The sequence below is a fragment of the Calidris pugnax genome, unplaced genomic scaffold (genome assembly GCF_001431845.1).
Source record: "Calidris pugnax isolate Ruff unplaced genomic scaffold, ASM143184v1 scaffold266, whole genome shotgun sequence".
Lineage (NCBI taxonomy): Eukaryota > Metazoa > Chordata > Aves > Charadriiformes > Scolopacidae > Calidris > Calidris pugnax.
The window spans coordinates 56,063-70,024 of record NW_015090998.1 but is presented as its reverse complement, the minus strand read 5'-3'; the positions used below and the strand labels follow the sequence as shown (position 1 = coordinate 70,024).

The window sequence follows — 13,962 nt, the reverse complement described above, 5'->3', positions numbered from 1 at the left end:
CAGGTCAGCCCCAACCTGTCCTGGTGCAGAAGCCCTTGTTGAAGTTCATCAGGTTCCTCAGCCCAACTCTCCAGCCTGTCCAGGTGTCTCTGGGTGGTGGCCCAGCCTTCTGGTGTGACAGCCACCCCTCCCAGTTCTCTATCATCAGCCTGAAGACGAAACCTCCTTTTAGGCAGTAATTGATGTCAAAATGCTGTTATTGGAGGGCTCCTGACCTTTGCATTAGTGGTATTTTGAATTTGTGGCTTGCTTAACCCCAGTAAATCACAGATGTGCCCTCGTGTGCTCCACAACCTGCTTAAACTCGCGGCTCATGTTTCCTCAATGAAAACAAACCCTGGTCCCGCTGCCGTAAGAATAATTTATAGCCTTTTAATAAGCTTTATCAATTGGACACCAGCCCTGGTAGAGGCAGCAGCACTATCTTACTGCTGGTCTTCCGAGCAGGTTGCTCCCAGTTCTCTGTTGCTGATGGTTTAAATGGGAAAGTAGGTGGTTATTGCCGTGTCGTCACCGCGTCGGGTTGCGCAGAAACCGAGAGCTTTGGCTTTTTTTATTCCCCAGAAACTGATACTTCTCGATTAGGCAACGTTTGAAGTGAAATCTCTGAACCTTTTCTGCGACAAGTCTTTCACCGTCTCGCCGTGACGGTGCCGAATCGTGGTTGAAAAGCTGTAAAATTTAGCAAAGATCCAGCTAAAATTCTTTGTAAGTTCAAAGGGGAAAAGGCTTTTAGCATGAAGGTTGGAGCGGTGGAGAGTGTTTTTTGGACTTGTAGAGGAGGAAATAATGGATAAAAACAGATGAGCTGTTGATATTTTGGTGATAAACCTTTTGGTAACTTCTGAAACTTCTACATCTGCTTCTGTAGTCATCCTTTGCGGTCCAAGGAACTCGTTGAAGCTCTTCCAGATTCGGAGAAAATCAGGGAGAGGGTGGTCCTGTCCTTCTTCCTTCTCCTTCCTCGTAGGAGAAGCTGCTTTGCTCTTGGTGTTGGGGCAAGGAACGTAGGGAAGCAGAGGAACATTGGGCTTTCCCATTGGCTCAGCGTTGGCAGGTTGGGTTGGGATCAAGGTGATGTGCCCCATTAGTTGGTTGTCAAGCTTCTAACTGCTAAAGTATTGATTAATTAATTCGAAGCATCATGGTAAATAGCCAGAGCCGCAGGTCATACAGCAATAAAGCGTTTTTAAGTATCTTTAATTTCAGCAATAAGGTGTTTTTCAGTATTTTTAATTTCTGGCAATGGGAGAGGCAGATGCTTTCACTGTTTCTCGTCTCCTAAAATCCAAAGAAAACCAAATCCACCTCCTCCGTGTCGTTATCAAACTCTTATATCTGCGTCATGGCCCCGTGTTTGTTGAAATAAGGTTCTGGCTGGTTTGTGGACCCTCAGAAGACAACGCTGAGACAGTGGTTTGCTCAAAAAAAGGTTTGCTCTGTCAAAGCCCGTGCAGAATTTTTGGTGTGGAAATAATTGAGCACCAAAACTCCACCGTGATCCCCTTCAGAGGAGGTTAAAGTGTCTGCCTGGCCGTCGGGTGACGTTGGTGGGGACATCTCTTGCAGCAGGTTTATTTGTAGGGTTGGTGTTACCCTTCTCGCTCCGTCCCCGTCCCGTTTGCAGCACCAGAGATCTAACGTTACGTTTCTTCTTTCCACCTGATATTCACACCTTCTTTTTCTGTTTTCTTTTGCATGTTTCCTCGGCTGGATTGCAATAGAGAAGAAGAAAATGAGGTGAGTAAAACGGGTTCCTTTCTCAATGTAGTCCCTGAGACATGCTTTGGCCCAACCTGGTTAGTTTGACTTGGGTTGACCCAGCTTGGTGCTGGGTCACGTGGAGACCGTGACATGATTTGCACGATGACAATAAAACCCCATCAAAAATGAGGATATTTTTGTATATATGACATCCAAGGGTGCAAATAGAATGGGACGGGGTTTCCATTCCACTGATGTCTTATTTAATAATTGACTCTGGTGCCTTTAGAGCGGCTGCACGTTGTTTTACCAAAGTTAAAGGATAACAAACCAAGTAATAATTCACAGGGGGTTGCAGGAAAATGCTGCTGCTGCCAAATATGTGTTTGGGCAGCTGTTATGGGAGTAAAGCCTGGCTCTTTATGGTTTTTATGCTGCTACGACTGTTTCTGTTGGGGTTGTGCTTCTTACCCAAAACGTAATTACACTAAAGCAATTTGGGTTTGTGAGGAGAAGGACTATTGAAACCAGCTTTTTTTTTCCCCATGGTTGTGGCAACCTTCACCTTCAGGGATTGTGCTGCTGTGACACAGCCCTGAGCTTTAAAATAGTTGGAGAAATGCTAAGACGGGTAAACGCACGGTGGTTTATGCTCTGAAAATGGCTAATTTGGGGCTTGGATAAATGCATCCTGTAAGGTCAGAGGTTCTGGTGCTGAAAGAGCTTCGTTGCTCTGGGCTTCATCCATTTCCAAAGCCAGGGTTCAGTTGGGAGCACTGTCACAGCAGCTTTCCTGGTGGAGATCCTCAGCTCTTCATGTCCTAGAGAAGATGAGGTTCAGCTCGTTAACATCAGAAACAAAGGGATTTGTGGTAGCAGGGTCCTCCCTGTGGGGTGGGGAGTGAGATCTTGGGCAGGAGAGGACAGAGAGCTGCTGGGGGGATGACCTGGAGGTGACAAGAGTGACAGAGCCACCACGCATCACGAGTCCTGGTGGGAATCCTTGGAGGTCATTGTGTTAATACCGATCTACGCCCAGGCCTGGAAACTTCTTAGGAATTAACTAATGACTGAGATAAGGTGGGAGGTGGGAAAGGACAGGGCTTAAAATGGCAGCTGTAATTCTTGATGGTCTGATTCTGAAACCGAGTGCATCCTGGTGCAGTGTCCTGGGATGTGAAAACAAACACATTTAGAGCTTAAAAATGCAGGATTTTTTCGTGGCTTGGGACCACAGAAACAGCCCAAATAAAGTCATCCTATCTCTTCAGTTAACTTTACAAGCTGGACTCTATATTTCTTTTTCAAAAAATAAGAATGAAACGGGGAAGAAAAAAAAAAAAGGCTTTCAGTTTTCTCATTAATAAGTCAATTAAAAAGCCTCAACTCAAACCCCAAAGGAGGTTTAGCTCCGAACTGGAAATGACTGAGTAATTGATTCTGTTCAAGAGAGAGCCGGGTTATACCATCCCAGACTCCAGCCCAGGGTATCAATTTCTAATTTATTGTCCTGAAAAATTCACCTGGTAAAAGAAAAATTGTTGGATGGGCCTGTAGAAATGAGTTAAAACCCCCCCAAAATTCTAATTTATTGTCCTGAAAAATTCACCTGATAAAAGAAAAACTGCCTGTAAAACCCCCCCAAACCCACTTCTTCTAACAGCATCTTCTTTTTCTTTGGCAGGGCAAGCCTGAAGCTGTGCAGAAAGCTGGTTTTATCAAAGGCCCGGTGTTCAAAGGCGTTGCTTCGAGTCGCTTTTTGCCCAAAGGCACCAAAACAAAGGTTAACCTTGAGGAGCAAGGAAGACAAAAGGTGTCTTTCAGCTTCAGTTTAACCAAGAAAACCTTACCCAACAGATTTCTGACTGCTCTCGGAAACGAGAAACAAAATGAAACTCCCAACTCCCCAGCAGTACCCCTTCAGACTGACTTTAACCCCAAAAATAAAATGGACCTGGGGGATGCCGCTGGTTCAGCTGAGGAGTCTTCCCCTCCCAAACCCAAGGTAGAATTAGGGAAGATCCATTTTAAAAAACATTTGCTTAACGTCACGGCAAAACCGCTGCTGGCTCCGGCAGCCACGCTACCCCCACCGCCGCCGGCTGTGACGCCGGTGACGGAACCGGTGGTGTTGGCCGCCGACTGTCCCTCCACGCCACCACCTCCTCCACCTCCCCCTCCACCCACGGCGTCGCCGGCGGCGTCCATGCCGGTGCCCGCAGTGGTGGCCTTACCCCAGCTGCCGGTAACGCTGATGTCAACGCTGTTGGTGTCACCTCCCGTGGAAGCCGAAGTCCCCGTTCCGAAGGAGCCATCTCACGCGGTATCTAAGGAGGCTTCGGAGCCTTTGGACGTCAAGCAGGATGCGGTCTCGCGGGGTTCGGAGGAACACGTAACTCAAACCACGCCCGAGCAGACGGAAATAACTCCGCAGAAGGAAGATTCCCATATTGGGAAAGAGGATGAGGTTTCCGACGGCTCAAAAGGTGCTCCCCTCTGCTCCCGGAGGCAGGGGGCCAAGAGGAAGTTCTCCCAGTCCGACGGCGCGTTGCTGGGCTCCGAGTCCGACGAGGATTCGGTGAGGACCTCCTCCAGCCAGCGCTCGCACGAACTGAAGATATCCAGTACGGAAAAGGAGAGGGATCCCAGAAGAAGCTCCACGTCCCTCAGAAGCGACGACCTGGGGAAGTCCTCCTCCCGCTCCAAGTCGGACAGGGATGAGAAGTACTCGAGCTATTCAAAATCGGAAAGAGATTCGCGGTACGCGTCCTCCCGCTCGCGATCGGACAGAGAGAGGAGGCGAAGCCGATCTCATTCCCGGTCCCGATCGGATCGGAGCTCCCGAACCAGCTCTTCCTACTCCAGGTCGGAGCGTTCCCATTACTACGAATCCGACCGCCGCTACCATCGGAGCTCCCCGTACAGGGAAAGGTCCAGGTATTCCCGTTCGTACGCGGACAGCCGGGCGCGAGAGAGCTCGGACTCGGAGGACGAGTACAGGAGGACACATTCCAGGTCGAGCGACTTGAGACGTACCTCCTCCCACTCCTCATCCTCCTACAGAGACTCGAGGACTTCTTACTCCAAGTCGGACAGGGACAGCAAAGCCGAGTCGTCTCACGCCGACGTGGAGAGGAGAGGAAGGTCTTCTTCGAAAGCGGATAGAGATTCAAAAAGGACTTCAGAAAGTGAAGTAACCAAAAGGTGCTCTCCCCTTGATGAGCTTGGCTATCGAAAGGGGACATCCCATTCTAAGCCCGACAGTAATGTGAATTCCTCCCGTTATAAGTCCACCCCTTCAAAGACCCCCGCACCAAAGCCTGATAAATTTAAGAGTTCTTTCTGTTGTACAGAATCGAGCGAAGAAATAAAACAGCAGTCTAATTCTCTAGATTTAGAGACCTCTTGTCTAAAAAGCAATGAGATCCGGGTGTCCATTGCGAAAAAGTTTGAAAGGGAAAAGACACTTTCTCCACTAAATCAGTTCAACGATTTGCCCGCTTTTAAAAAGGCAGACGAATCGCCGGTGGGGTTTCCTAACTCAAAGTCTGAGGAGCTGACGGGAAACGAATGCCATGACAGTGTTAAGGAACAAGAAACTTTATTAAAGATAAAGCCCGATCCCGTAAGAACGTGTTTCCCCACAGAGCTGAGTGTAAACGGGTCCCCGGAGGGTAGGGCTGATGGTTTGGCATCTTCCAGTGCCTCCAAAACAGAGGATGTCGCCGCCTCTTCCGATGATAGCTTGTGTCGGTCGGAAGCGTCGCCTGTTGAGAAGACAAGTCCATCGTATCCGTTGCCTTCTAATGGGTTTGAGGGCATGTACGTGTCTCAAGAGCAAGAGCCAGATGATTCTGGGGTCCAGTCCAGCGAGTGCAACAGCCTCTTCAGGCCATTGGAGGCTCCGGTCCCTCAGCAGCAAGGGGAAGCCATCCCTTCACCCCTCGTGAATGTAGATCATGCTCAACCCATGCTCAAGAAGCTGGATGATGAGGCGACTCCGTGTGACAAAACCAAAGAACCCATTTTTTGCTACGACGTTTCCGACGATGCCGCCCCCGCTCTGTATCATTCGGAAGTTGAAATCGAAGCGGAACCGGCAGATTTAAAAGTTACATCCGAGATGTTCCTGGACGTACAGGTGGAGCCCCAGACCGTGACGTGCGATTACGAGAGCACGGAGGATCTCCACTCCAAGTCTACTGGTGACAATGAGCATGATCATCCTTCCCAGAAGATTAGCCTGGCAGTGGAGAGCTCGAGCCAGGATCTCTCCCAGGATGGTTGTTCCCCAAGACTCAGGTCGGACCATCCCGTGCCGGAGGAAAGTGTCTCTTCCAAATGGGACGTGCCACCACCACCGGATGGGTGCCAGGAGCTCCTGCAGCATTCGGAAGCTGAAGAGATGGTGGAGTTGGGTGCTCAGCATGTTGATCTTGGCTTGGCCAAAGGCAAGCCTTCATTCAAAGATGAACATTCCTACTATTCGGAAGCGCCGCTGGAGCACCGTGGCAGAGAGGTCGTGGAAGAAAGTGCCGTTTCCACCGAGGGAGGTGGGTTGGATGATTTGAGAGTTGGGTGTCCCGGCGAATTGGCCGAGAAGGAGGAGGGAAATGAACCCTTGGTGGCTTCGGCTTTTCCAGATGCCTTGTTTCCTTCTTGTGATGTCATTGTCACTGCGGAGGAAACGGAGACGGTTACACAAGCCCCGACGTGCGACAGCAGTGGCAACGCCGCTGAATTCGTTCCTGCTGGCCACCACGATTACTCGGACACGGGGGAGAGCGACAGTGAGGGGGGCAGTGAAGACAGCGACACGGAGGACTCGGATTCTGATGACGGCACGCCACGGAAACGTCTCCAGTCGGTTGTTGTCGTACCAAAAAACTCAACCATAGCCATGGAGGAGAGCAGCCCCGGCTCCTCACGGAGCAGCCAGGGCAACCGGCGCTTCTCTGACCACTGGGACGATGAGCGACCCGAATCCAGTAGACCCTATTATGAAGAGAGGATGGAGAATATGCCCAGTAAGAGCGGCCCGCAAGTAGAGAGCAGATGTTCTCCTAGAGGGATGGAGAAGAGTCCGGCAACTTCTACCGAGCTGAGCAGGAAGGAGATGGAGGACCTGCGGCCGGATCCGTGCCAACCTCAGAGCGATGGTGTTGACAGCACGAGTCAGGCCGACCTGATGGCAGATTCCCTTGGCAAACCCAACCCGGACGAGAGAATGACGCTGAAGGAGCTGATGGCCATCGGTAGACCCATCGGCCGACCAGATGAGCAGCCCTTTTGTCTGCCGGAGAGTTTTGAAAGCGCCGATAAATCCCGACACCAGATGAGCTCTTCCAAACCGGACAGTCGGCAAGGGAAGGGTGGACTCAACCAGTCCGGCCTCGGAGAATACTCCAGGCTGGATGGTTTCCACACGCCGGAGGATCTGGGTGGTTTGGGCTGGGACTTTGCCCAGACGGAGAAGCCCAGTAGCACCTACCAGCAGCCAGATAGCAGCTTTGGGGTCTACTCGGGCTACGTGTACCAACCGGGCTCAGGAGCCTATGGTGGCTCTCAGACTTACTGGCAAGGCAACGGTTATTGGGACGCGAGGTCCGTTAGTAGACCTTCCGCTGTTAATTACGAACGAATACAAGGGCAGGTACCGGATTCTCTAACGGAGGATCACGAGGAGTACGAAGAGGATGACCGTTGGGATGATGACTGCAAACCTCACTTTCCCAGCCCCTCGGGGAAATGCCAGGTGCCCGGGCAGAAGGAAAAAGGTTCGGTGCAGGCACACGAGATCAGCAGCAATTCCACCAAGGAGGTGGTGCCTGGTGGGGAGAAGAAGGAAGAGGTGAAGGCGTTGGAAAAAAACGATGCGAAAGAACGAGGTCCACCAAAAAAAAGACGCCCGGAGTTGGAGAGCGACTCCGAGAGCGACGTGGACTCAAGGGAGAAGAAGAAGGTGAAACTGGAGGGAGAGCAAGTGGAGGCAGCGCCGCAGGACTCCTCCATGGTGGGTCGGTTGTGTATCATGGACGACTTCAGAGACCCCCAGCGCTGGAAGGAGTTTGCCAAGCAAGGGAAGATGCCCTGTTACTTTGACCTTATCGAGGAGAACGTGTACTTGACGGAAAGGTAACTAACTGACTTGTTACTTTGACCTTATCGAGGAGAACGTGTACTTGACGGAAAGGTAACTGATTTTTTCTTTTTACCCTTCTTTTTTCCCTTTCCTATAGCAATTTGAGATTTTAATTTCCATTTGGTTCGGTGATAGCTTTATTATTTTTTTATGGCCAATTTGGCGTAATTTGAAGGGAGGGGAAGGCAATTTTTCTTTTTACCCTTCTTTTTTCCCTTTCCTATAGCAATTTGAGATTTTAATTTCCATTTGGTTCGGTGATAGCTTTATTTTTTTATGGCCAATTTGGCACAATTCGAAGGGAAGGGATCATAGAATCACAGAATGGTTTGGGTTAGAAGTTCCATCCAGTTTTACCCTTCTTTTTTCCCTTTCCTATAGCAATTTGAGATTTTAATTTCCATTTGGTTCGGTGATAGCTTTATTTTTTTATGGCCAATTTGGCACAATTCGAAGGGAAGGGATCATAGAATCACAGAATGGTTTGGGTTAGAAGTTCCATCCAGTACCATCCCCCTGCCCTGGGCAGGGACACCTCCCACCAGCCCAGGTTGCTCCAAGCCCCCTCCAACCTGGCCTTGAACCTCTCCAGGGATGGGGCAGCCACAGCTTTTGGACCAAAACCATGTATTTCCGAAGGTTTTGGTTACCTGCCTGTAACTGTCGTCTCAGATGAGCTATTTTAGCTCTAACAGAGTGCAATTTGAAATACCAGCGGGTGGCTGGTGGCTGCAGATCATGCTTTTCCCTGGGAATGTTGCAGATGGATGTGATCCCGGGAAAAGAAAACTCATCAACTTCTGAATTTTAGGGATGATTTGTATGTGTTTTGCCAAAAAAATACTTGCCTGGGCTTTACCGTGTAGGTGAGAACTTCTTATGAGTTTGTGACCAGTTTTTTTCCCTGGCAAGGCATTGTGATAATTTTTGCCATTTCATTTAACTTCATAGTCCTTTTTCCTCTCGTTGTTCCTCTTCTCGTAGCCTGAGAGAGACGGAAGGGTGGTTGAGTAACGCTCTTCACTAAAATGCCTGCCTTTTCTTTTCTTTTTTTGTAATAGAAACGTGTTTTGAAAGATATTCTCGATTCAGAGTCTGCAAACCAACCAATTACCTGCAGATAAAACCTGCTCTTTATTTCAATCCAAGCTTTTATTTTTTTTTCTTAGGCCTTTTTTTTTGTCTTTCTGAGACCCACCCTCCAAAGCATCTCCCTGATCATCTCCTGGCAACTAAAAGATCACTAGATGCCTTTGATACCTTTTTTTGAGACTCTTGTTTGCTTTTTCATCGTCTTATTTGCCAGTCAAGCGGAGGTTTAATTAGCTGAACCCTCCAATTGGCTTTATTAAAAAAAAAAAAAGCTGCTTTGAGGCGGCACATGCGCTCGATTAATGGTTTAAATGTGAATATTTTTGAATATAGGTTTTCTCCTGGCCCTTTTGGATGAGCGAAAGCGAGTGGATGTTCAGGAATAGCTGGGGTTGGAAGGGATCTCTGGAGATTGTCTCCATGGTATTACAGAGGATTAGAGAATAGAGTGTTTCATGAGAGGCTAATTGGAGTTTATCCTTTTAATTTAAACCTTAGAACTTGTGCTATGTGGTGAGGAAGCCTCTGTGTAGATAAACCAGGAGTTGAATTTTCTCTAGATTGGCTTCTCATATGACAAAATGAAGGAGTTTTGGTCCTTCCTCTGGACCTGTGCGTGTGCCCATCTACATCGGAAATAAAGTTGGGTTGTGGACATTGAGGAGAAGATAAAAAAAAAAAAAGAAGGGTCAAATATGGGGTGTCTTTCTGAGAAATCATCTTTCGTGATCAGAAAGTCATCACCTCCCGCTCAAACCAGCATCCTTGGTTTCCTTCTGGTGGTTGTCCAAAGGTAATCAATCCGTGTGCCCAGTTCCTAGAGGATAAACTAATTTCCTCCAGTAACATCTAGGAGAGCTTGAGGAGTAATTTCTCTGCCCAGATTCTGTCTGACCTGTATTTTGATGACTTCTCTTCGACAGGAAGAAGAACAAATCTCACCGGGACATCAAGAGAATGCTGTGTGAGTGCCCCCCTCTCTCCAAAGAAGAGCGAGCTCAGGGGGAGGTTGCGTGTGGAGAAGACTGTCTCAACCGCCTGCTCATGATAGAGTGGTAAGAGGGGTTTCACGACTTGCCAGAGTTGGGTGGTGGTGTCCATGAGGTGACTTGAGAAACCCTTGAAGGAGTTCAGACTTCCCTGGGCAGTGACAAGAGACTGGTGTGGAGTGTTCTTCAGGGCCTTAGGACCTTAAAGGGACCTTAAAGCCCATCCAGAGGGTGTAGAGTTTGAGGAGAAAATAAAAAAAAAAAAAAAGGGTCAAATATGGGGTGTCTTTCTGAGAAATCATCTTTCGTGATCAGAAAGTCATCACCTCCCGCTCAAACCAGCATCCTTGGTTACCTTCTGGTGGTTGTCCAAAGGTAATCAATCCGTGTGCCCAGTTCCTAGAGGATAAACTAATTTCCTCCAGTAACATCTAGGAGAGCTTGAGGAGTAATTTCTCTGCCCAGATTCTGTCTGACCTGTATTTTGATGACTTCTCTTCGACAGGAAGAAGAACAAATCTCACCGGGACATCAAGAGAATGCTGTGTGAGTGCCCCCCTCTCTCCAAAGAAGAGCGAGCTCAGGGGGAGGTTGCGTGTGGAGAAGACTGTCTCAACCGCCTGCTCATGATAGAGTGGTAAGAGGGGTTTCACGACTTGTCAGAGTTGGGTGGTGGTGTCCATGAGGTGACTTGAGAAACCCTTAAAGGAGTTCAGACTTCCCTGGGCAGTGACAAGAGACTGGTGTGGAGTGTTCTTCAGGGCCTTAGGACCCCCTGGGCAGTGACAAGAGACTGGTGTGGAGGGTTCTTCAGAGCCTTAGGACCTTAAAGGGACCTTAATCATCCCCAGTGCCACCCCCTGCCCTGGGCAGGGACACCTCCCACCAGACCACGTTGCTCCAAGCCCCCTCCAACCTGCCCTTGAACCCCTCCAGGGATGGGGTAGCCCCAGCTTCGTTGGCCAACCTGGGCCAGGCTCTCACCACCCTCCCACCAAACAAGTTCTTCCCCACAGCTCAGCTCCATCTCCCCTCTTTCAGGGTCAAACCCTTCCCCCTCCTCCTCTGGCTCCCCTCCCTCATCCAGAGTCCCTCCCCAGCTTTCCTGGAGCCCCCCTTCTTTAGGGACTGGAAGGGGCTCCAAGGTCTCCCCAGAGCCTTCTCTTCTCCAGCCTGAACCCCCCCACCTCTCTCAGCCCCCATTTCCAGCAGAGGGGCTCCAGCCCTCCTAGCATCTCCGTGACCTTCTCTGGCAGAAGCCCTGCTCTTTGGCACAGCCAGTAGATGCAGGGGAAGAAGAAATCTTGGGGCCCTCCCAGCAGAGGGGCTCCAGCCCTTGGTTTTGATTTACTGGAGCAGGCAGTAGATGCAGAGGAAGGGACAAGAACCCATAAAAACGTGGAGAGAAGAGGCCAGCCCATCCCGTTCTGGTGGTACGATGTTGAAGTAGAGCGAGATTCTCATTCCAAATGTTTTTGTCTTCCTTCCAGAAATAAATTGTCTGCATTTGCATGTTGACAGTCAGATGGTAGATGCTTTTTATAGCACAAACACGTTTGAAAGTTTTTTACACTGAATTTATTATGGTCCCTCGGCATCTCATTTCCCATCTGAGCCCTTGCTGTTGTCGCTGTTGTCCCGCTGGGAATTGATTTGTTCCCTTTTCCTTCCTTTAGCTCTTCCCGGTGCCCCAACGGCGACTACTGCTCCAACAGGCGCTTCCAGAAGAAACAACACGCGGACGTGGAGGTGATCCTCACCGAGAAGAAAGGCTGGGGGCTCAGAGCTGCCAAAGATCTGCCATCGTAAGCCTTTGCTCTTCGAATAACGTCCTCATGCTCTTTTATTCCCTCATGAAGGGAAAATCAGTTTCTTGCATTTCCTCAGCTCCACTGACATTAGGAGACTTGCTGAAGTTCTTCCAGCTTTATTTGTTGTCCTTGTCCTCCCTTCAGGTGTCCCTGGGTATGTGTGTATCCAGTAATTACACGTGAGATCTCCAGCTCTGGTTTTCCTCTCTTCTCAGGAGGGTTCCTGACAGTTTTGCTGTAGTTTCATCTCATGTTTTGTCTAATTTCCCTCCTTTTCTCTCCCCACTACACGGCGTCAGAGGAGCACACGCTCTGGGCTGTGTCTCCTCTTCTTCTCTTCCCACCTCTACAAGAACTTCTTGAGGGGCTGTGGGATGGGGATGGTGAGTCTCATCAGCTTCAAACCCACCAGAGACAGAGCTTGAAGACAATCTGCCTAGAACTTAGGTGTTGAAAGATTTTCTGTAACTCTGGATGTTCTAGTGAGTTTCCGTGGAAACTCTTGATTTATTTTTTGTTCCTTCTCTTGAAGACAAAGAGTTCTGAGGAACTCTTTGAGTTCTGACACTTTAGAAAGCCTTAGTTCTTACGGCAGAGTTTTTTTTACTGCTGTAAAACGAATATTTGAGACTAATTTGCAGGATGTTGCAGGGGGGAGTTTTGATTGCTTCAGAGGGGAATGCCAAGTGATCTAAAAGGTAGTGAAAACAAATCTGCGCTGTCAACCCAAGATGTTCAACCAGAGAGGGTCTTCACACTGTGTTGTCTGCGCTGTCAACCCAAGATGTTCAACCAGGGAGGGTCTTCACACTGTCTTTATGTAAAAGATAACAGCGTTAAGTGGTTGCTAAAACGAGGGAGTGCTCTCCATCCCTGGCCTGTTGCGCAGCAACGGTGTTGAAGAAGAGTAGGAGCATCCTGGCGTTTTCTGGTTCCCAGATTTTATAGAATCACAGAATGGTTTGGGTGGGAAGGGACCTTAAAGGGACCAGGTTGCTCCAAGCCCCCTCCAACCTGGCCTTGAACCCCTCCAGGGATGGGGCAGCCACAGCTTCTCTGGCCAACCTGGGCCAGGCTCTCACCACCCTCACAGGAAGGTCATTATGGAACTGTGTGAGTGATTAATGATGGGAAGGAATTGGGGAATCTCAGTCCAGGTGGAGCTGGGCAGGACCTTTTTGATTTCCTGATGCTCTCAGTTAAGCACAAGGAAACAATTGAAGGGTTCAAGGTGATGTTGACCAAGAGAAGAGTTAGGAGAGACACCAAGAAAGCTGTTCCATGATTCATCTTAGGGTTTAAAGTTACAGAATGTGAGGTTTGTTTCTGAGTGTAGGGTTCACTAGTTGTCTTCTTCCATCTCTGCTTAAATTCACCTTTCCTATGGATAAAAAAGAATATTTTATTGCTCCCTCATTTCACCCACCAGAACAAGAAGGTCTTGGTTCTTCTACAGAACCTTCTTTCTTCTTGTGTCTGGACTTTTCTTTGGGATATATATACCCATGTGATAACATAAAAAACCAAATTAATCAGAATTAACTCAGATTAAGGGGTCTAATAATTGCATCTGCACCACCAGGATGGGGGTTGTATTGGGAGAGCCCATCCCAGCAGCAGTTGTTTTCCTTTCCTTGGTGTTTCTTGCTTGTGGCAACACGGAGTGATGCTTTTTTTTTCTTCCCCCCTGTTGTTTGCAGCAACACTTTTGTCTTGGAGTATTGTGGAGAAGTGTTGGATCACAAGGAATTCAAGGCTCGTGTGAAGGAATATGCCCGGAACAAGAACATTCATTATTATTTCATGGCCCTGAAGAACGACGAGGTGAGCAGTGGGATTCCTAAGGAAAGGAAATTTGGTTGGCTTTGTGTTTTTGTGCTTTTTGTATTATTTCTCGTGTGAAGGAATATGCCCGGAACAAGAACATTCATTATTATTTCATGGCCCTGAAGAACGACGAGGTGAGCAGTGGGATTCCTAAGGAAAGGAAACTTTGGTTGGCTTTGTGTTTTTGTGCTTTTCGTAACCCATTGCTCAGTTTCAACCTGGTTTAACAGAAGCTTAACGTTATCCCAGTGTCCTTGGAGAGGAGAAATTGTCTCCCCAAAGGAAAGGATGCAATATGGCCCATCCCTTCCACATGAGCAAACCTTGGTGGGAGAGAAACCACCTCTGTGTCCCAGCTCCAGGAGATTTTTCAAGCCATACTCAACATTCTTGGATG

The 13,962-nt window shown here is 48.7% G+C and overlaps 1 protein-coding gene across 1 annotated transcript in view; it reads left to right on the top strand.

The window, feature by feature from the left end:
• Nucleotides 1-1,698: 1,698 nt before the first annotated feature.
• SETD2 (SET domain containing 2) overlaps nt 1,699-13,962 on the top strand; it is a 55,423-nt gene continuing 43,159 nt past the window's right edge. Inside the window, exons 1-5 of the mRNA XM_014955478.1 lie at nt 1,699-1,740; nt 3,389-7,839; nt 9,862-9,993; nt 11,604-11,732; nt 13,439-13,562. Coding sequence (XP_014810964.1) covers nt 1,699-1,740; nt 3,389-7,839; nt 9,862-9,993; nt 11,604-11,732; nt 13,439-13,562 — 4,878 coding nt within the window. The remainder of the gene's footprint in view (nt 1,741-3,388; nt 7,840-9,861; nt 9,994-11,603; nt 11,733-13,438; nt 13,563-13,962) is intronic.